General features: G+C 60.5%; 1 protein-coding gene across 34 annotated transcripts in view; it reads right to left on the bottom strand.

Annotated features, from left to right (window-relative positions):
• MICAL3 (microtubule associated monooxygenase, calponin and LIM domain containing 3) overlaps positions 1 to 21,684 on the bottom strand; it is a 144,454-nt gene that overhangs the window by 13,404 nt on the left and 109,366 nt on the right. For 22 of the 34 annotated variants that reach the window (XR_012504091.1, XM_074357882.1, XM_074357885.1 and 19 more), the window contains 11 exons: positions 18,323 to 18,561; positions 15,986 to 16,120; positions 14,486 to 14,548; positions 11,573 to 11,686; positions 11,078 to 11,152; positions 10,817 to 10,969; positions 10,593 to 10,675; positions 8,012 to 9,698; positions 7,656 to 7,750; positions 3,863 to 3,973; positions 2,801 to 2,894 (listed from right to left, as the gene is read on the bottom strand). Coding sequence is in view for 32 of the 34 variants with exons in the window: in XM_074357882.1 (XP_074213983.1) it covers positions 2,801 to 2,894; positions 3,863 to 3,973; positions 7,656 to 7,750; positions 8,012 to 9,698; positions 10,593 to 10,675; positions 10,817 to 10,969; positions 11,078 to 11,152; positions 11,573 to 11,686; positions 14,486 to 14,548; positions 15,986 to 16,120; positions 18,323 to 18,561 (2,849 nt within the window). In the remaining 2 variants the exon portion in view is untranslated. The other 12 variants (XM_074357875.1, XM_074357890.1, XM_074357891.1 and 9 more) reach the window with 9 other exon arrangements.

Below are 21,684 nucleotides of genomic sequence, written 5' to 3'. Positions count from 1 at the left end.
AGACTAGGAAGCGATGTGCTTAAAACAAAAAAAAAGCAAAGTAAAGCGTTTGGAAATACATTCCTGGGGTCGAAATGCTCCACCTGGAGCATTTCCCAAGTGTATCATGGGAATCTCCCAAAGGAGGCACCACAGCCCATCTCTGAATCAGGAGACGTGTTTCTGGGTAGAGGTTGGGAAGCCTTGCTTAGCAAACTCTAGACCAGAACAGTGGCTTGCATCCTGCTCTGTGGAACCCTCAGGTCCTTCAAGGGGTGCTCCAGCACTCTCCCAAATATCCGATTCACAAATACTTTTAACTCATCATTGAAAAGCCTGAATAAGACACACCACGTTCGAATCTTTGATCCGCCAACTTGTGACTCTCTGAAGCCCACTGACACGTGAATCTGTGCTGCCGGGTAAACTCGCTTCTGTGAGGCCCTCAGGACCAGGCTTCTTCCACCCTCGGGGTGTGTGTCTGTCCTGCCTGTGACGTGTGGGACGAGGACACGTGAATTGTCGATTTCAATCCCGGCCTGCAAGCAGAGTCTCGCGGGGAGCCTGCCTGGGGCGTCCTGCCAGGGGTCCCAGGAGCCACAGCACACAGCACAGCAGTTCTGTTCTCTGACGGTCTGGGAGCTTTTATCTGAGATCCGTTCTTCGTAAGGAATTTGAACTGCTGTTGGATTTGTTAGTGATTCCGCTGTGAGAACAACTCCCGCTGCTCCACTTACAGCTTCGAGCACCCAGACTTCACGCTGCTCACGTCCTAAGGTTCCAGAGCCGCAGACAACCTGCCCCGCTTACAGCAATGACCTGTGTGTGTCACCTGCATCCAGTGAGGTACTGGATGCTGAGGTTATTAACCTGCATTTTCAAATTCATGTTTACTAACACATAATTTTTTTTTACTTTGAACTTGAACTTATAACTTGGCTTGTAGAAAACCGTCCTGCTGCTGACAAGTTTGAAAACCACTGACTTAGATGAAAATCTGGTTGCGTATCTTTATGAAAGGGTAATTATCTAAATAACTAGAAAGGAGGATTTTGGCAAAATCCCAGGCCAATCTTCAGCGGTTTGTCTTCTCCGACCCCTGGGCAGGCAGCAGTCTAAGCATCTCGGCCTGTCATGCAAATACTGTGGGGCCACCAAGGACAAAGTGCAGGGCAGCCGACAGGGGCACCAGCGCCTCACGGAGCCATCGACCTGGGCGCCCGCCAGGAACGCGGAGCCTGTGAGGAGCAGGCAGGGTGTCTTCCTCGAGGACCTTCTCTGACTGTGACTGTGACTCAGTGTGGGGAGACCTACCCGCACCTTCCACCTGGGCAGGAGTGATCTGCAGGGAAGGTGACCGGGAACGCCACCAGGCCAGGTCCCTCTCGGCATCTCTGTAAGAGCGAGCAGCAAGCGCAGGGCCTGTGGGTCCTGTTACCGCCGGGGCCGGGCGTCTCTGGTGGGGTCTGGCCAACTTCCTCCAGGGCTCAGAGCATGCAGGGCAGGGAGCAGAAGCAAGGGTGGGGGGCCTGCCAGGTGCACGCCCGCTCCCGGCACAGGGGCCGCTTGCCTTGTGCGCACACACCCCCGGCTGCCGGCCTCTTGGCTGCTGAGTGGGTCAAGTTTCCACATCTCGTCTGGCGGCCTGGGCTTCAGCAGTGAGTCAAGTGCCAGGTAAGGCACAAACCCAGGACACCACAGCCTCATCTTTCTGCCTGGTCCCACTTCTTCACCCGAAAATCATCCCTGAGTCAACTGTCAGCTGCATTTCATGGCCGTGAGGGGCCTGGAAAGGACACCCACTTCTGGGCCTGACCCGACTGTGCCCAGGAGCAGCGGTCCCCACGAACGCATCTGATACTAGCACTCACTTGGCGGCCAGCCACCAGTCAGTATTCCAGCAAGAGCACAGGCAGCAACAGGCTGCATTCATGGTCCTCCTGGTCCTCCTTCAGTCTATGGACAGCCTGCCCACCTGGAGACCCCGCCCCTCCGTCATACCAGAGTGAGGGAGCAGGAGGGGCTGCCACAAATCAGGTCACTGCCTGTCTGCATCCCAGCCCCCCGGCTGAGGCCCTGCTCTCCACAGAGGGATGGAGGCTCCCTATCCAGACCCCGGACTGAGACCCAGGGCCTCTGGAGAAAGCAGAGAGTCTCCCCATGCCTGGGCTGGGGCCACAGCTGGGGCCGGCCCAGTGGTTTCAAGGGCCTGAACCAAGAAGGCTTCCTTGCTTTACTGGAGCCCGACTTTGCTGGGCCCACTCATCAGCTCTGGGGACAGCAGCGTGACAGCACCCCCGTGGCTCTGCCCTGGGAAGCACAGTCACCAGCATATGGCCCTTACAGCCACTTCCCAGGGTCTCCTCTGTAAGGGCTTTGCCCTGAGTGACTGGCTCCAGGACAGAGCCTGGGTCCACACTGGGAAGTCTGTGTTCTTGGCCACAGGAGAGGCCCTGTTGGGTCAGGAGGGGCCCTGTGCGTGCAGTTCTGTGATGGTTCCTTGTGCACAGCCTCCCTCGTTCCCAGTCAATCTCCTTGAGAAGCTGATGGGAAGGGGTGGGAGTAGGGAGGTGGCCCAGGGTGCCAGCAGCAGAGGACGGGGAATGAGGGGAGGGCGAGGCCTGAGACGGGCGGAGGGTAGCCACACACAGGTGCCTTCCTGCTCCTCCAAGGATCAGAAGCCCCAGGTCTCAGTAACGAGGGGACCCAGAGAACCTGCTGGAAAAGCAGCTGACTTCCAGGGAGGCGACATGACACTAGCCTCCCATGGGGTGGGTGGCTCCCCATAGGAGAGACCTCTTCTCCAGGACCCAGGCTGTACCTGCTTCCCCTCGGAGCGCCTTCTCCACGGCGACCCCTCTCTCCTCCAGCTGCCGCTGTTTCTCCTCCACCTGCTCCAGCTGCCGCTGGATGATCTGCGGGTAACACAGCAGGGTCAGGGAGGGAGGCGAACAGATGCGGTGGACCACTGGGGACCGCTCGGATCGCTGCATGGAGACTGCGCATCGCACCCGGCGGCCTGCCAGGCCCTTCGCTGGTGAGCACCGCAGGCATGGCCTGGCCGACGTGGGAGGGCCAGCCCCTCTCGGGCAGGTCCTGGGAAGGAAGCAGTGGACGCCTGGGGGCAGGTCCTGAAGGGGAGAATCCTACAGCGCCAGTGTGGCTCCTCAGTCTTGTAGAAATCCTGTCCCTGCGTCCCGTGGATGACAAGCCAGGACCTGTGTGGAAGTGCGTAGAGGACCCCCAGGAGATGGTCCACCCCAAAGCAGCAGCTGACGACTTATTTTCACACAGAAAACGAAATACAATGCAGGCACCCAGTCAAGCAGGGTACGCGGACCCAGAGTGAGGTCCGAGGAAAGGACTAAGAAGGACTAATCGACAAGGGGTCCGGGGGGAATTGTGGCCCCAGAGGGACGTCTTCATCAGTGCTGGACTTGCTGTTGGTGTTTCTCATCGTTGTGGACTTGATTACTGTGCTAATCTTTATGAACAGAATCATGTACATGTGCTTTGACCTAAAAATCCACATCGTATTTAGGTATCTTTTAACACTTTGCATTAAGAAATTATTTTTTGCAAAAAAAAAAAAACAAAAAACAAAACTGGAATGGCCTGGGTACCACAGGATCGCTCTGATCTCTAAATCCCAGCCCCATCAGAGGCCAGTCGGTCACTGCTGCCTGTGGACAGCAGCTCTTGCAGAGCTGGGGGTCCAGGAAACTCAAGCTCAGCTCCTCCCTCTGCCAACAAATACCCCTAGACTAGGCTGCTGTGGTCCCATCAAGGCAGGGGCCCAGGTGAGGGACAGCCTGCCTGCTTTTGCTCTGCCCTCATCTGCACGGGTACCAGCTAGGGGGAGGAGGTGGCTTTCCCTGCTCACCTGGGCGCGGTGTAGACGCTTCAGCTCCTCCTGCTTGGCCTGCCTCCGAGCTGCCTTCTGCACCCGCCGGGTCAGCTTGGCGTTCAGCTCCTCCTCTGTGTAAGTTCTTGGCTGGAGGGAGAGAGAAGGGCTTCCTCAGTTAGGTGCGTGCTGGTTGGCAGGGCGTGGGGACCAGAGGGCAGGCGAGGGCGAGGCGTGTGCAGACACCCAGGCCCTTGTCCCTGTGGGAGCCCCACATACCACAGGGCACCCGGAAACCTGCCTGGAGACACTCCCCAGGGTGCAAGGACAGGAGGCTGAGTGCACACTGACTGCCAGCAAGTTAGAAGGACAAAGACCAGCATCTTTATCGCTGGGCTCACTCATTCCCATGGAAGGAGGTCTGCTCTATTCAAGACTGCAGGGGTAAAAACGCTGGTCAGTTTCCCCAAGCCTCCTGCTCATAGGAGGCATACAGGGAAAGGAAAAAGAAAAACAAGGATCCTTCTGTTTGTGTGGTGTCGAAAGTCACTTTCTTCAGATGAGCACTGTTTACAAGGTTCTCTTCAGACGTGACATCGGAAGTAAACAGGGATGCTTCTATGTTAAGTCAGAGTGAACCCAAACTAACTAATGCAGGCAGAAGAAGGGGTGAGGTGATCCTGGACAGACTCTGGGGCCTGCACACTGAGAGGAGGGAGGACGTGGTCTGGCAGGGCTGTGCGCCGTCAGGAACCGAGGGGGCATCTGGCCAAACACAGTGCAACTGCGAATGACTGGGGTGACCGCTGGGAGGCAGATGCCTCCAGGAAGATAAAAAAAAGGAGCATTTACGGACTTTAAAGGAACTTGCAAATTCAACCCCGAGTGTATCCTGACAACCTGTGCTCGTGGAGGGCCGGCACGGACAGCTGACTCGGGGCTCCAGCGTCCCAGGTGTCTGCTCTGCAGCTCACGGAGCCCAGGACTCGTGAACTCCCAGTTCCTGCAGCGTCCAGTCCCCAGGACAGCCCTGCTCCCCATGGCCTCTGGGTGGAAGCAACACACACACTCCAGCCTGCGGAGAGCAGGGTGTCACACCCTCTGTCCTGCGGGGCTGGATGACATGGTTGGTGAGGGTGGGGCTGGCGGGCCCCCCGGGGGGGAGTGGGATACTGCCTTTGGTACCCACCGTCTCCTGAACCAAGGCATGTGGAACATAAACCAACATTCAAGGGGATGTGACGGGAAACAAAACAGAACAGCAATGGGAACGATTAAAAATTAGGAACAGAACACAGAATGGGGCAAAATCAGTTAGAAGTTTAAAATAAACAACACTAGGACACACAATTACTTCTCACAGTGTCACCCAGGACAGCCGAGTGTGGGCTGGGGGTGAGACCCCAGCAGTGGCACCTCAGTGAACCCATCTGAACAAGGCCTGGGGGTCACTTTGCTGATGAGAGAAGCTCCTTCCTCACTTGCCCCAAATCTCCTCTGCTCGCTCCTCAGTCTCCCTTGCATGTAAAGTGACCATTTCTCCCTCAGCAACCCGTCTTGCTTGTGCAAGTTCAGACTCCTTCCTCTAGCCGAACGTCGCAGGGCACCGGCTGGGGGTCAGGCGGCGGGAGACAGAGGCCAACGCGAATCAACTCTGCGTCTCTCTCCCGGTGGTGTCCCCGGGGGCGGCACCTCCTGCCTGGACACGGACGGCTCGGATAACCGACACCCACTGCGAACACTGCGGTGTGGCACCTCTTCTCACCCACTGAGCCTCGAGCAGAGCAGCCTCGTGGGAGGTTAAAGGGCAGGGTGGGGCTGCTTCTCCAGGCCGGAGGGGCACAGCTGCTGAGAAGAATCCTGTGCCTCCCAGCGGCCTCAGCTGGCCAAGGGCACATCCTGCCTCAAGCCAGAGTGAGAGAAGGGTTTCATTGTCATCAGAAGGCAGCTAAAAGAGGAGACAGGCAGTTTCTCCCAAGGCAAAAGAAAAACTCCACAGGAACTGACAACAGCAGCCCGAGACCAGCACTTAAGTATTAACAAAAGGGGCCAGTGATTCACTGACTCCAGGGGCAAAGGGATGACACCTCCACCTGCCTGGCGGGACGCTGCCTCTGGTAACAAAGCCTCTCTTCCTGGGACAGAAGTACTTTATCCTAACAGCTCACGGGGAACCAGGCACCGGTGACACCACGGAGACCCGTGAGATCACGGTCAGACATCCCAACCCGTGGTTATTTCTATTGTTTCTCTGCCCCAGCACCTGGCCCTCGCCCGCCCAGCACCACACCATGACACCACGGCCCACGCGCAGCCCCACTCTCCTGCGTGGCCTCCAGCTGAGGGCTCTGCTGTGCAGGACACACGTGGGATCCAGGGGAAGGGCACCTCATCCTGGAGGCCCGGGAAGGCTGTGGTCAGAGTGATCCTGAGATGGGCCCTGACCACCAGAGCAGCACAGATGGACACATCTAACCAGCATGAGATGACGCCTGTGGGCTTGCCCTGCAGCAATGGACCTCGTACACACTCAGCCCTATCATGACCCCCAGGGCCCCCTAGGCAGGGCCGCCCCCAATGCCAGGACAAGATGGGAGACCCACATGTCCCCAGAAGTGATTCTCACATTGGTACCAGTATTACTGCTGGAAAGCATGGCAGGGAGTCCCTGGAGGGGAGCACCCTTCCCGCCCCGGCCTGTGTACTGGCTGGGCCCAAAGCTCGGGGCTCATGCAGCCAGGCCCCTGGGGAGGCCCCTGTCCAACCCAAACTGCATGCTGGCCTGGCTCTCAGATGGGTGGGGTGGACGAGAGGCCTGGGAACCCCCAGGACAGTGGGTGGGCAGAGCGCTGCGTGGCTGAGGGGGGCGAGCAAACAAAAAACAGGCCGGGAACAAAAGGCTTTGTCCAGTTCCCACGTTACTGGAGAGGAAACTGGGCCTGAAGGAGTTGCCCTCCCTGAACGGGCACTGCAGGGCTGTGATGCGTGGCTGCCCTGGAGGGCAGTGCACAGGGAAGGCTCCAGCACAAACCCTGGGAACCCTTAAGGGAGATGCTTGATGTTCCAGGGGAGTTAACTCAAGAAAGGGAGCTGGAGGAGCTGGGCTGTGACCTCGGCCTGGAGGGCAGGTGTGGGCCCCAGGGCTGGACCATGGAGACAGCCCCCTGCTGCGTGCTGCCAGCCTTCCTGGACCGCAGCCCCCGCCCCATTGCTGTGTCTGAGACATGGGTGCCTGGTGAGAACTTCCTCTGACCCCTCCCCGCCAGCTCCACTGTGTCCGGAAAAAGCTATGGGAGCCCCTAGAGGTCACACGTTGGAACAGACGCCTGAGTGACTAGCGATGGGGGTGCCCCGCACACAGACAGCTCACTGTGCAGGACAGCTGAGGGGCCACGCTGTCCCCAGAGCCTGGGCCACGAGAGGGGCCAAGGCAGACCCACAGTGTCTGACTCGACACAGAAGCAGGGCGGGTCTCCTGGGCCCGTGCCTCAGGAGCAGAACCTCCTCTCAAGTCCACAAATGGATGTAGAGGACAGGCTGACAGGATCTCTCCTCAGAGACCAGCCCATCCCAGCCCCCTGGGCACCGGTAGGCTCTGCCCTGCAAGGGAGTTCCCGGGACAGATGAAGGAACGACAGAGCCCACAGTGAATCTCTGGACACGAACATCTGCCTGCTTTACAGGGAGAACACAGAGCTCTCGCCACGGGGAGAGCACCCTTCCTGCCCTGGCCTGGACACTGGCTGGGCCTGGGGCTCAGCTGCGCGTGGGTTGGGGTCAGACAAGGAAGGGGCTGAGCAGCACACAGAGTCGAGGCCTGCGGCCCACGCACCTCTCGCCTGGACTTCTGGGAGGCCCTCTCAAGGATGTCATCGCTGGAGAGGTCCGAGTCCTCTGAGCAGCTCCGCTGGTGCCGCGACTGCAGCTCTAGGGAAGCAGAGGCAGAACAAGGATAGTGACCACCAGCTGCCGGTGCCCCTAGGGGAGTGGGCGGAAGGGTGGTCTCTTCCCAGTCCGAGTCCGCCCCAGGCTGGGAGCCACGAGCTCGGACGCTAACGCTTCCGGGCAGCGCAGAACCCAACTGCACAGATGTGCCCCAGCCCAGGCTGCACACGGGGGCATGGGAAGTGGGTCTTTCAAGAGGAACTGCAGGGGCTCTGCCTGGGAGGGGCCCAGGAGCTGCCCTACCTGCTCTCACGACAGGGGACGCCCTGGGCTGGCTGGTGTCCACGGTGGCCCCGCTGGAAGGGGTGCTGGAGCAGGACCGGTCGTCCCCCTTCTTCTTCCTGTCCCGCCGGTACCCGGAGAAGACAGACTTCCACAGGGACCTGGGCTTGGCGGCTACCTCCTCCAGGGGGCTGGGGCTGGGCCTCTCTGGGGGCTGGCCCTCACCCTTGGGCTTCTTCTCCTTCTTGTTTCTGCGGGGAGAGAAGAGTGACGACCGCTTCTTGCTCTTCCCGCTGGAGCCCTCAGACGAGGTGACCGAGCCGTCTGGGCCCCCTGAGTCCGAGGGAGGGCACAGGACCTCCTCGCTCATGGCCTCGTGCCTCAGGGTGGGCTCCGCAGGGCCCTGGGGGCCAGGCCCCCTGCCCTGAGAGGGGCCAGCGGCAGTTCCGAGGGACGCAGGGGTCCGGGGGTTCTTGGGGGTCGTGGCCACCGTGTCCTCCTTCATCCGGCTCAGCTGCCTGGCCATGGCATCCCTCAGGGCCTGGCTCCTCACAGACTTCTCCCGGGCCCGCATGCGCTGGGTGGCCAGCTCCTTGGCTTCTGCGGAGACCAGTGGCAGCCCCCGCTTCTGCGGCTGGGCCCCACTCTCCACTGGCGGCCCCCTACCATTCTCCTTGGCCTGGGGCAGCTGGGGTGGCTTCTCGGGTAGGGCCCAGCAGGAGGGGGGTGTGAAGAATGTCTCCTGCAGACTTGAGTCCTCTGTCCGGTCGTCATACGTGTCCTCCACATCGTCCGCAAAGGGGATCTCGTCCACGCTCTCCACGAATGACTTCCGCACCTCCTCACGGTGGGGCTGGGTGGGTTCCCGGTGGGGCCGAGTGAGGGTGACTGGTGGGGGTGGCAGGGCTTGGGGCTCCCCAACGAGGGCTGGCTTCCTGCTCCTATGAAGGGTCGCGGGCTCTTCGTCGGGGGGTGGGGGTGGCGGGCTGGAGGGGGGTGTGAGCATGGTGGAGTCCGAGGTGTTGAGGCTCTGGCTGCCTGGCGTCCTGGTGTGGGAGGAGCTGCCCTGCAGGCCCAGCCCGGAGCTGCTGGATGGATCTCTGTGCTCCTCCCGCGAACTCGTCAGCTCCCTCTCGGGTGGGGACCCAGGGGTGGGGATAGGTGGGGGCTTCAGGAGATGGAGCCCTTCACCCTGTGGGGACTTCTCAGCTGTGTAGACCTTTGGGGACACGGGCTGGAGGGTGGGTGTGGGGCCCCGACACACGGGCGTGAGCCCCAGGCTGCGGCGGATCTCAGCGCTCTTCATCCAGAACTCCGCCACCAGGTCGCTGCGCCTCAGGGCCTCATCCCCAGCAAGGGGGCTGCCCAGTGTGTCCTCGGTGTCCCCTTGCCTCTTTGCGGGGAGGGGGGCCAGTGGGGTGGATGTTCTGGCTGGCACGGGCTGGAAGCGTATAGGGGACACAGTGGGGGATGGCACAGTGGCCTCGGAGGAGGGCTGGGGCTGAGAGCAGATGGGGAGGGAGGCCAGCGGGGACCGGTGCTGTGGGCTGGCAGGCGAGGGTGGCGTCCTGGCTTCCGGCTGCAACTGGACAGGTGGTCCGGCTGTGGGCTCCCCATGGGGGGCTGGGGGCTCAGGCACGGGGCTGTCCGTGGGTAGCCCCACCCCAGTGGTAGCAGAAACAGCAGAGACCAGAAGGGCTTGGGCGCTCTGTGGGAAAGCAGGGTGACAGGAGCTGCTGAGAAGGCTGGGATCTGTCGGCCCTCAGAGACCCTAGCGTCATTCTCGCCAAGGGCCTGAGCTGCTGTCCTGGGGCTACGGTCAGGCGCCAAGAGGCCCCCCTTTCTGCTCTGTTTGCCAAGCTTCAGAACCCTCTGTCCAGCGAGCACACTCAGCCTTCAGGTTCGGTTCATCCCAAATGCACTCTGTGTCCTTTGGGCACTGAATGATAGCCCTAGACACTCACCAACCCCAAGAGCTCCAAGATCTCCGACGTATGAACACAGGGCCCACCATCGTGAGGGATTCGGAACAGCGTTCATTACAGTCTGTCTCACAAGTGTCCCTCTTGCCCCTTCCCAGCCTCATCTCAGATGAAATCACCTAAACCACTTTGCTCCTTGGGGCCCCAAAGACCAAGCCAGCAGGAGCTCTGTCCTCCCTGCTCTGTCCTCCACATGGTGTCTCCTAAAACGTGCCCACAGAACGCAGTGCATTTATGTGGCATCCTGCAATGTGTGGTTTAAAAACCACTGATCGTCTGGGTAAGGATTTTTAATTTAAAAATCATACATTCATTTTGACACAGCATTAAAGAGAAATGCATGTCTTACCAGACCAGTGATTCCATGAATGTTATTGCTTTAACTTAAAAATAAATTTATTTTTAACGTGGCATGATCTGTGGACACACAAAGAGGAACAGTGGTGTGGGATGGGTGCACAGCAGGCTCAGGGAGGTGCTGCCCAGACTGAGCTGGAAGCCCAAGGCCACTCCTGTTCTAACAGCTCCCTCAGCACCAGAAGCAAAAAAAAATGGGTTCCCACCCAGGGCCCCAAGGGGTTCCCTCAGCTCTGCCTCCTTAGGGAGCCCCGAACCCTCACCTGTGCCCCGGGGCTGTGGGCTGGGGATGGCAGGGCCGCTTGCTCCTCAGGGGGCCAGATGGGGCTGGAGACATGAGAGGGACCTGAAAAAGCAGATGCAGGATTTGCAAGAGGAAACACCTCCGCCTGCTGGGGGTACAATCTGAGTCCAAAGATTTGGGGTAAAAGGGGCAGGGCTGTCAGCCAGGCAGGGGAGGAAGGCTTCCCCAGCACAGCACACGTACCTCTCTCTCCGCGCCCTGCTGTGGCGGGAGGTGTCTCCTCCCCGCCTTCCGACACCCTCAGCTCCAGCCCCGCTCCCGCCGCCACCTGGTGCTGCACCTGCAGCTCCGTGCCGGCCTCTGACAGGGACGGGGCGTCGTCAGACCAGTGCTGATCTGGCAGAGGGAAGCAAGCACAGACCTGGAGTGAGTCGTGCTCCTTCCCAGGCTCCCGGCGCCATGGAGACAGCCCTTCAGGCCATCAGCTGCAGCCTGAGGTCCAACCTGCATCGGCACCCCGGCCGGGTCCTGCACTCTGGTCTCCCAGCCTCTGAGACTCAGCTGACAGCGTGGCGTCCTCTGTAACATGGAGCCCCCAGGATGCCAGTGGCGCCTCCACCGCCAGTGCCAGGCTCCTCACCATGGGCCTGGACTGTTCTCACCCCTGCAGTCCCGTCCCTGCCCGCCCTCCTCACGGCCTATCTCCTGGCACTAGCTTTCCGAGGGCACCTGCTGGAGTAAAGGCCCTGTAGAAAGCCCCTAATCTGCTCGGTTTCTCCCCACGACCTGATGAATGCAGGCCACGTCCAACATGGGTGAAAGGACATGCATTCAAGTTAGTGGCAGAACAAGAAACAAACGCGAAGGCTTAATGGCCACCAGCTCCGGGTACCTTACTTTTGCTTTACTGTGCCTTCTCTCCCTTCCTGAGCTCAGAGCACTTGGCTCCGTCCCGGGGGGTGGGGGTAGGGAGGGGGGAAAGGCTCTGGGGTCTCATACCATCGTCCAGCTCAGCACCGGTGTCCCCCGTGTCCCCGTTCTCCACAGCCTCCCCTTCTCTCTCTGCCGGTTCTGAGTCCGCATCTTCCTCCAGCTCCTCCTCGTCAAAAGGAGCTGCAAGGCAGAAACGTTCAAGAGGAGGAAGAGAGGGAGAGGGACAGACGGACACCTGGCAGGTGGGGAAGCGGCAGTGGTTCCCCAGGGCTCCAGGTGAGGAGCCTGAGGAGAAGTGGGAGGTGCCAGGACCGGGAGCATTCTGAAAGCGGCAGGGCTGGCAGGGGGGCCCTCCCTCACAGCAGGGCAGAGCCCAGGCCGCCAGCTTTCCTCTTCCTCCAGCTGCTGGAAGAGCCTCCGCCTAAGAAGCACGGAGGGAAGTGCTGCTTCTCAAGCTCAGGACCAAGCCCTGCGCTGACAGCCTCGTGTACACAAGTCCCCGAACCTGCACAGGAATACACCTGGAGGGGCCGTTTCTAACTCTGCCTTCCAGGGAGGGACCAAGGGTGGCTCGGTTGTGGCCCCATGCTCAGCCCGGCATCACAGTGCGCACCTCCCAGGTCAAAGGGCAGGTGCTGCAGCTTCCGTGGGCTAATTCAGACACCAAGGGAGAGGGACAAGGGTAGGTAAAGTCCGCGTTCTGGACTCCAGAGCAGCCCTTCAGCACCACAGTCAGGCAGGGCACTAGCCAGCTTCACTGCTCCTGAGAAGGAGGCAGCCCCGACACTCACACGCACACACACGCTCTCATCCCGCTCCCGAGCCCTGCGCACGCGGGACTCAGACTAACGGTTCGGAGTAGGAGAAGCATCAGGAAGCAGCGAGCAGGGCTCTGGGGGAGCCGTGAAGCACCTGTGCTGCAGCGCCATCTCAGCCCAGGAGAAGGGGCTGGCCGTCCGCCAGCACACACGGCTGAGGGTCAAGCCCAGCAGGCCGGGCGGCACAGGGGCCCGCTGGGATGCGAGGCCAGGCCACAAGCCCAGCAGACCCGCTACGGTCATCTCCCAGCCCTGCGAAGCTGTGCCCTGGCATCCAGGGATGTGCGGGGACCACAAGCAGCCTTGGGGTCAGAGCCCAAGGACAACCGGGGATGGGACGGCTGTGATGGCCACTGGAGGCAGGCACGTCTAGATGCTGGGAATGTCTTTCCTGACCCAGGGGCAGCTAGGTGAGTTCTGGAGTCGGTCAGCATCAGCGCAAGCTGTGGGAGTCCCACAGTCAGCACCTCCTTCTGAGACCCGGCGCCACCCGAGGAGCTGGCCACGCCCAGACGCCCCCTCTGACGGCGCTGCTGCCGGTGGAAGTACTGGGGGGGCTCTCGCTCATCTCCACGGACTCAAGCCTTTGTGAGACAGCCCTGCTGCTGGTCACTCAAGGAGGCTGGCCCGTCAAACACCCAGGAACGGGACTCCTGGGGCACAGACAGATGTCTCAGTGCCCCTCCACCCCGAGCTCTGCTGGACAGCGAGCTCACTGCTGCACAAGGCCTCTACAGTGGGAGGAGGATCCGGTTCAAACAGAACCTGGGCCCCTCCCGCGGAAGGCATCCACTGTGCCTGCACGCATGCTCTGATCAATCCATGATGGTAAATTTACACTTTTGTTGGCAAGTGCGCTGGAAGCAAGCACGACATGGGACCCCTGCCTGGCGTGGTTCAAGGCGCTACACTGGAGTGGCCTGATCCCAGTCCTGGCCCCGCGGCCCCCTTGCGGCTCTCCTACTCAGAGAAACGTCTTCCGCAGACTCAGAGAGTTAGGGGTCTGTGGTCCCCAGGGGTACCTTAAAAGGAACGACTGTCACACATGTCAGAAAACGAACAGTGAGAAGCATTAGTGCAGCAGCAGCAGACACAGCCTGAGGGGTGGAACCAGGGTTAATCAGGTCCAGGCCGAGATGCAGCGCAGGCTGGGAGCGGCCGCACACTGCGGAAGCCAGGAGTTGCCGACACACTTAGCTCTTGGTCTGTTTCAGCTGCCAGGTGAGAGGCCCTGCCACCTCAGCCTTGCCCAGCCGTCTTGGGGACACAAACTAACCAGGAGAGAGTGACCAGCAGTTTCTGTTCACAGAGCCAAGGGCCTCAGGTCAGGCTCTCCTTTGGCTGTGTGTGAGGGCACCTCTCGTCGTGTGACCCTGAGGGCAAAGGACCGGCCGGGAGGCCTGGGGGTGCAGACCCACGAGCTCCAATCCTGGTCACCCTAGAAGTAACCAGGGTGATGCTGCCCTCGTGCACGTGGTGCCTGACACTGCGGGGTGTTTCTGGTCGTCCTCATGACCGGTCGATGTTCAGAGGGTGGAGTTACACATCCTACTGGATGCCAGCGGCCCCCTTGCTAAGAAATGCCTCCCAGAAAGGTTTACCAAGGACACTGGAGGGTTCTGAGCGCCCTCCTGGCCTGAGTGCTGAGAGATGCCTGTACCTAGGTCTGGAGCCCCGCCTGGCCCCCACTTCTAGCTGAACACTGTCCACCAATCCAATCCTCCGCTCTCCCTCGCACCAGCAAGTTCTGCACCAGTTTCCCGAGCACTCCCCCTGACACTCTGGCGGGTCTGCAGGGCAGTAAGTGGCACCTCCATGTCGTGCCCAGCTGCCACCCAGCTTCATTTCTGCGGACTTTAAATCTCAGGGCTAGGACTTAAAATGGTCCTTCAGTGTTGGTCTCTACTCCATCTCTGCTAGTAAAACAAAGTTTTCTCCACCCTGTCCACACACTTCTCTCCTCTGGATCTCCCCTGGAGGGCGTGGGATGTGTGTCTGGTCCATGCAGGGAGGGGCTGCCTGAGTGAGGCGTGCGCGTGCCCCCACCCTCCGCCCTCGGCATGCACTAGCGGCAGGAACAGAACTCCAGTGTTAAGGTATCAGCAGAGCTGCTGAGAGAGTGGTTACGGTGAGTGGGCAGAGAACAACATCACCAGACTACCTCCGGAGACCGCCTCCAGCCAGGCCTGCACCGCTGCACGGCGTACGCAGGGAAGGTCGGGCACTGAATTTAAAACAGACGACAAATAAAAAGTTACACAGGAATAGGCGTCCTTAGTGAGGAGAGGTGAGGTGAGGTCGTCCTGAAGTCCACAGCAGAAGAGAGACGGACGACGCCACAGCCCGAGGCCCGGCCAGCACCGCCACATCCCGTGTGTGCTGGGCATCAGGACAGGGACAGGAGACAAGAGCACAGGGAGGGTCAGCATCAGCTCGAGGCCGCAGAGTGTCCCCAGCTCCAGGCCATTGCTGACGCCCCTGGTCAGCATGGTCTCCTGGCTCCTGCAGGGCTGTTGGGGTCTATGTGGTTGCAAAATGCTGCCCGGAGGTGAAGGTGGCAAGGCCCATGAAGGCAGGGACCACCCCGGGCCCTGCAGGGAGTGTCCCCAACACGCACTGAACGCAAACACGAAGGTAAGTGAGCAGAAGACAAGGTGGAGACAGCACGCTGGGCAGCTGAGGTCAGGGGCACAGAGAGCGACGTGACAGCCACGTATCCCCCAGCTGTGCCATCTCTCATTACTTGTTACTCCCTTAAAGAAGCCAGAACAAGGTTCACCTTTGTCCTGCCATGGAATACAGCTCATCTGACCTAAAACCTAGAGCTGGAAGTTATGCTAGCTACTTCAGAGGCCTCCGTGACACACGTTTCTTCTTAAAACTGCCTTTCAGTGCAAATGTGGTCCCTCAATGCCATCCTGTCAGTGCACTCACACCCAGACACACTCCGTGAGGAAAAGACCAAGTGGAGAAAGAGGAACCTTGCCTAGTGACACAGGGGAAGAAAGCAAACTCTCGGTTTTCCCAAGGTCAAGTTCACTTCGCTGTTTCGCATCAGTGGAGACGAGCCACAGCTCTTAGCTCACAGAGAGCTGTGTCCTCAGGTGAAAGCCGAGTGCTCTGCTGGCTCTTACTTCTGGTCAACCTGGTGGCTCTGCCCCAACAGGAGAGCCCTCTGCAGCCCGGGGTGGAGAGGGGCAGGGACAGGGGGGCCACAGGGATGGGCTCTGCAGGGACGGGGGTTCTGCAGGGATGGGGGTCTGCAGGGAGGGGGTCTGGAGAGACGGGGGGAGCCACAGGGATGGGATCTGCAGGGACGGGGGAGCCACAGGGATGGGGTCTGCAGGGACGGGGGAGCCACAAGAATGGGGAAGTGTGCAGGGATGGGGCACCTGCAGAGGTGGGGGTCCACAGGGAGGGGGTCTGGAGGGACAGGGGAGCCACAAGGATGGGGAAGTGTGCAGGGATGGGGCACCTGCAGGGATGGGGCACCTGCAGGGACGGGGGAGCCGCAGGGATGGGGCACCTGCAGAGGTGGGGGTCTGCAGGGAGGGGGTCTGGAGGGATGGGGAGAGCCACAGGGAGGGGGTCTGCAGGGACGCGGGAGCCGCAGGGACGGGGGGGTCGCAGGGACGAGGGCCCTGGGTCCTGAGGCAGTTACCTCCAGAAGGAGAGGACTCAGAGGCTGGGACCACTTGCTCCTCCTTGTTCTCGCGAATATGTGTCCAGTGCACATCAGCCTGGATCTCCAAGGGATCGGCTGGACTTGTGTTCTGCTGTAGCCGCTGGCTGCCGGCTAGTGTGCCAGGTTCAAGGGGTGAAGGAGACGAGGAAGGGGGAGATGATGGGGAGGAAGGAAGCAGAAAATAAACAGTGAAGGGAGGAGAGAACAGAACCCACAGCAGAGGAAATAAAGAATCACCGCATTTGCCAGAATCAGTTTGAATCAGAAAGAAACAAAAACTGAGAGTAAGTGCATGCTCACACGCGCTCACACACGCGCTCACAAGTGCACACTTGTGCCTCCTACTCGGGCGCCTTGACCCAGTTGCTTCAAGCCTCACGTAACTGGACTTGGATGAAGAGGGCCCCCGCCCCACGCCAGGTGGAATGTGCTTTCCTTTCTGAAGCTCTTTTCACCTTAACTGTGTGGAGGGACCCCTTTTTCAGGAGAGAAGAGCTGGCTACAGTGAAGGCCAGAAAAGAGCCGAGGCTGTGAGCATGTGGCTCTGGGCCACCTGCCATGTGACTACAGAGGTGGGGCGGATGTTGTCACCCTGCCATGAACCAGCCAACTCACACATGACAGCAAGTCCCTCTGTGGGCACCCGAGTTCTCATCTTTGGCAGCTAGAGAGAGAAAAGCCCCTTCTGTACCAGGCTTCATGCAGCACGCTGTGTGAGGGGGCGAAGGCAGGGGGCGGGGGAGCAGAGCTCTGTCCCATAGGTCCCCAAAGTTCCAGGGAAGTTTTCCTCAAAACTCCCCTGAGTCCCCTCTGGACACAAGACCTGGGTTCTTAGCCAGATGAGAAGTCGCTCGTGGCCCCTTCAGACTGTTCCTGCCCACGGAATCTGCATGCAGCCCTGCCCCGTGGCCCCCCACCATCAGTGCTGGGCCACGCCGTTCAGGTGGGCTAAAATAAGACACAGCCAGCAACTTACGGGAGAGCACATGACGGGAGGAAAGATGCTTTCCAGCAGCAAGAGCTGCGTCCCCTAACCCCAAGGCCCTGGGTTCCTGGACAGCCTGCTCTCGACAGTCCAGCTGGACTGGCTTCAGCCTCATCACTAGAACAACCACCTCCTCACTTCCAGGCAACAGGGAATGTGACACGGACAGAAATACCAACAAGACCACCGAACGTGGACGGGGACGCTGCTCTGTCGGATGCGGGGCTGCAGTCCCGAGTGTGCTCTTGTGGGAGCTGCTGGGACCTATGGGACTGTATCTAAGGTCGGGGGCCCTGACAGTGCTGGAAGACAGCACAGTCACAGAGAGCCTGAGTGTCTTTGGACAAAGAAGGTAACTAAAAGAGGAAACACAGGCTCTTTCTTCATCTTCCAAGCAACCAAGGAAGAGAGTGAGCCTTCTCCCTGGGGATGTCTGCTGCGGCCTGCTCTGCACGTGGCCTTGGGTTCGGGGCTCACCAGCCAGCATCTCCTCCTTTCCCGGAGACACATCAAGAGGCACAGGGAGGGGCTCTGGGCGGTTGTGCTGGCTCTGCCACTGTGAGCTCTGACTGATGGGAGGTTTTCTGCTCACGACAGAGGAGAAGCTGGGTCTTAACTGGATGTGGGACTCGCAGAGGGGCTGCTCAAGCTGGAGCTGGGGGGTGGGGCAGTACTGCTCTTTGAAACCCTGTCTTTCGCATGGGACCTGCTCTTGGGGGCAGACGGGGTGCCGGCGAGGGAGCCGGGGGGCCAGAGGTCAGGGGTGCCTTCACGTGCACCCGTGTCGTCGTCCCCTGACAGACGCCGGGGCTGCCGGCCCCGCAGGAGTTCTCTGCCCGAGGGCCAGTGAGTCCCTTCTACAGCGGGGGCCTGACCCCACAGACAAGGCGCACCCGCATCGGGGCAAAAAGGGGAGAACAGAGAGCAGAGTCGCCTCCGGGCACCAGAAGTCACTGCCCAGACACGCTCCTCGGCGGGACCAAGCTCTCCCTGTCAGCTCAGGGCCACACACAGCCGACATGGCCAGAATCGAACACCTTGAGTGGGAGATGAGAGGGGGTTCAGAGCCAGCCCGACCAACTTAACAGGACCCAAGTCTGAGCATGTCGCCGCCCGGCAGGCCCCTCGCTCACACGCCTCCTTAACGCTCCACAGCCTCCTATATCCAGCACTAAGGGCCAGAGAACCCCACAGAAGGCTAAGTTCCAGGAGGGAACGATTAACCTGACCTGGGGGGCCCTCGTCCGCCTCGGCCTCCAGCTCTGCTCAGACGGGCCCTGTCCCGGGGGCCCCAGGGGCCATGGCAGGAGGGGAGATGAGTCTCTGACCTTCACTGGACTCCTCCTCCTCCTCGTCTTCCTCGTCCTCGTCCTCCTCCTCGTCCTCCTCCTCCTCCTCGTCCCCGGGCTCGAAGCTCCCGGAAGCCTCCAGCTCCTCCTCACTCTTCCCCTTCAGCAGAGCGTGGATCCTCACCGCCTCCTTCCAGGGGACGCCACCCAGGTCCGAGGTGGGCAGCGGGGCCTCCTCCTCCTCTTCCTCCTCCTCCTCCATCTCAGACTCAGAGCTGCTGCAGGAACAACCATGGGACCAAAGTGAGACTGACAGGCCCCGAGGAGGGGATGACAGCTAAAGGCCAAGGTCAGAGGCAGATGGTCTCTGTGTGGCACCTGCGGGTGGGGAGGAAGACAGGTCCCCGAGGGCCCGCGTGCCCCCTGCCCAGGGGAGGCATGCGGGGCGGAGAGAGTGAACAGCAGTCCCGCTGAGCTCAGGCTCCGGGCCCTCAGGACCCTGGAGACCCAGAGTGAACAGCCCTTCCTTTCATTCCACCCACTGTCTGGCGGGAGGCCCTCGAGTGGGAAGGAAGGGCTGCCAGCAGGAGTGGGGCTGGCAGGGCGTGTGCGTGGGGCGCCGCTCTTGGGAGCGCTGCAGGGCTGTGCAAGCTCACCGCCTGGTGGAGAGGCAGCGGCTGCATGAGGACGCGGCCCGGCTCCAGGGCCAGGAGTGCCGGCCTTGCTCAGAGAGCCTGGCCTTGCCCCGCCAGGGGGATGAGGCCCTCAGCCCTGGAGTGCCCTGACTGAAGGAACAGTCTGTCTCCCTGTGCGGCCAGGTGGAGAGTCTAATAAGGAGGTGTGGGGTGACGGTTTCGGGTCCTGCCGCATCAGCCACTTGGGACCACTTGCCTGGCACATGTGGGCGCAGCAAGAATGGACGAGGGACTAGGTCAGGAGGGCCGGGCACACTGCCACCTGGGTTCTGGGAGTGCGAGACAGCCCCTCTGAAGCCCCCGGCAATCGTCCACAGCAGAGCCAACCCATCAGTTAGAATATGGCGCAGAAACTCCTCACTGCGCCTGCCCGGAGCTGCCTGGGCGCTGACTCATCACCAAGCCCCCGACAAGCCGGCAGGAGGATCCAAAGCCCCACGACCCAGCTTCTAAAAGGAGAAGGCTTGCTCCAGGCTTAAAAGAGCTCCGCAGAGGGGCAGACCCAAGGGAGCAGACGCAGCACAAGGCCCTGCCCACAGACTAGCTCCGCCAACCCCACAGGGGCCCCAGAGCACGGCCACCCTGGGCAACAGTCTGTGGGGGAGGCTGGGATCCCCACCACACCACCACCCTCAGCAGGAAGCCCTCAGCCAGGCTCCCAGCTGCGGGGTGGGCGGGGCTTCAGGCAGGCCCATGAGGAGGGCGGCTGGCGGCTGCAGGGACCAGCCCGAAGCCCCGGATCCCCTCTTCCACTCCCACGCACTTGTCTCTGTGCAGCCTTCTGTCCTGCGGGGCATCCCGGGCCCACCCACCCTGACACCCCTGTAAACACCAGGTGGACGGTGGAGGAGATGTGCCTGGTCCTGCTTGGCAATGGCTCTGCCCCTGCTGGAGAAGGGTGAGCAGAGAGGCGAACAGCTAGGAATTTCTTATTTCAGACCTGCCTCAAAGGAGGGGCTGCTCCGTCTTCGACTTTCAGGGAGCCCTCTGCCACCTTGGCTGCACTATCTGTTTGCTCCAGCCCTTCTGACTAAAGGATGAGCCAGGAACGTGTAAACACTGAAGGACTTCGGCAGACGGGCAAAGCCTGCCAGAAAGGCAGTCAGAAGAACACAACAACAATCACAGAGCCAGTCTTTCCCGGCCTGGGGACACCAGATCCTCCTGCAGAGAAGACCAAAGTGCCATTTTCACAGTAATTTGGAAGATGCTCCCTCCCCACTCCAAGGAAGGGTCACGGAGCTTGGCCCCTGCCAAGGCTCCCTGCTTGTGCGACCTAAACCACGAAGCCGATGCTAAAAATCACCTAGGGTGTCCTCTAAAAACAGATGTTCCTGGTCTCCACCCCAACCCACTGAATGAGACCCTCGGGTACGGGGAGAGCGGCGGCAGCAGGAATTTTCCACCGAGTGTCGTGGGATGTGTTCACCATCAAGGAAACTGGGAAATTTAGAGCAGGGGTTCTCAGGGCGTGGCCTCCAGACTGCAGCACCACCAGGAACCTCTCCCCAAACTGACAGAGTCCAAAACAGCTCAGCCATCTGCACTCTAACAAACCCCTGGGTGACTTGGATGCAGGCCAAGCCTGGTCACTGCTGCCCCAGGGCAAGTTGAGCAGAGCCTAGTTCCGGCATTTACACCACCTGTGTAAGGAACCAAACCCAGAGTGCCAGTCCTGCCCCAGGTGGCAGTAATTACGGTGACCACTGGGGTGATTCAGCACCTGACACCGTGTCCACTGCTTGCAGCAAACCTAGGAGGTGCAGGGCCCTTTGCTGGTGAGGAAGTGGAGGCAAGAGAGGTTAAGAAACTTGCCCACAACTCGCAGGTGGCAGAGAGGAGCGGGAGTCTGGGCTGTGCAGTCTCGGGGAAGCCACCTCACCTCTCCGGGCCTCAGTGGAGGTCCTCGCCCCCAACACACTGTAACCCCACCCCAGGGCAGATTCTTTCTGTTCCTTTTCAATGAAGAGCAGTGTCAAGGCCTCAGCAGGTGCTCAGTCAGCACTGAGTCTCTGAATTAGGTCAAGGGGGTCCCTACGGGCTTATGAGATGAAGAGATAAGGATCCTAACGCTTGAGCAGGTGGATCAGCAGGGGGAACCGACCAGGGAACCTGAGTTTGAATCTTTGTCAATCCTCGATCCCCGCTGTGCTCACCCCCAGTCTCCTCACCAGAAGGTGACAACATGTACCTTTGGCTGTGCCGCCTCACAGGGTCCCAGAGGATGGACAAGGGAGAGGTGGACACGGAGTCCTCTACAAATGGCCAGGCATCGCACTGAAGCAGCAACAGCAGCGCCATCTACAAGCACGTATGCATGCCCAGCGCAGTCCCAGTGCTGCCTCCACTTGCAACCTCACACGACTCCAGAGAAGGTCGGGTACTGCCCCATTTCACAGGAGGAAACGGAGGCACACAAGTCACAGCCCGCCTGGTGTCACAGCCAATACTCCATCCCAGTCAGTCAGCTGCCACATCCTGACCAGGGCTGTGCTGCTCCTCCAGCGGGAGGTACACCGACCACAGGCCGACCTGCTGGCCCTGTCCCCTCATCCCCTGGTTCCCGAGTCCGGCGGGTGGTGCACCAACCACAAGCGAACCTACTGGCCTCATTCCCCTGTCCCTGTGTCTAGCAGGCAGTGCCCCGATCACAGGCCAACCTGCTGGACCCATCACCCCATCCCCGGGTCCGGCAGGCAGTGCCCC

The sequence above is a fragment of the Camelus bactrianus genome, chromosome 34 (assembly GCF_048773025.1).
Source record: "Camelus bactrianus isolate YW-2024 breed Bactrian camel chromosome 34, ASM4877302v1, whole genome shotgun sequence".
NCBI classification, from domain to species: domain Eukaryota; kingdom Metazoa; phylum Chordata; class Mammalia; order Artiodactyla; family Camelidae; genus Camelus; species Camelus bactrianus.
This window is presented reverse-complemented; position numbering and strand designations above follow the sequence as displayed.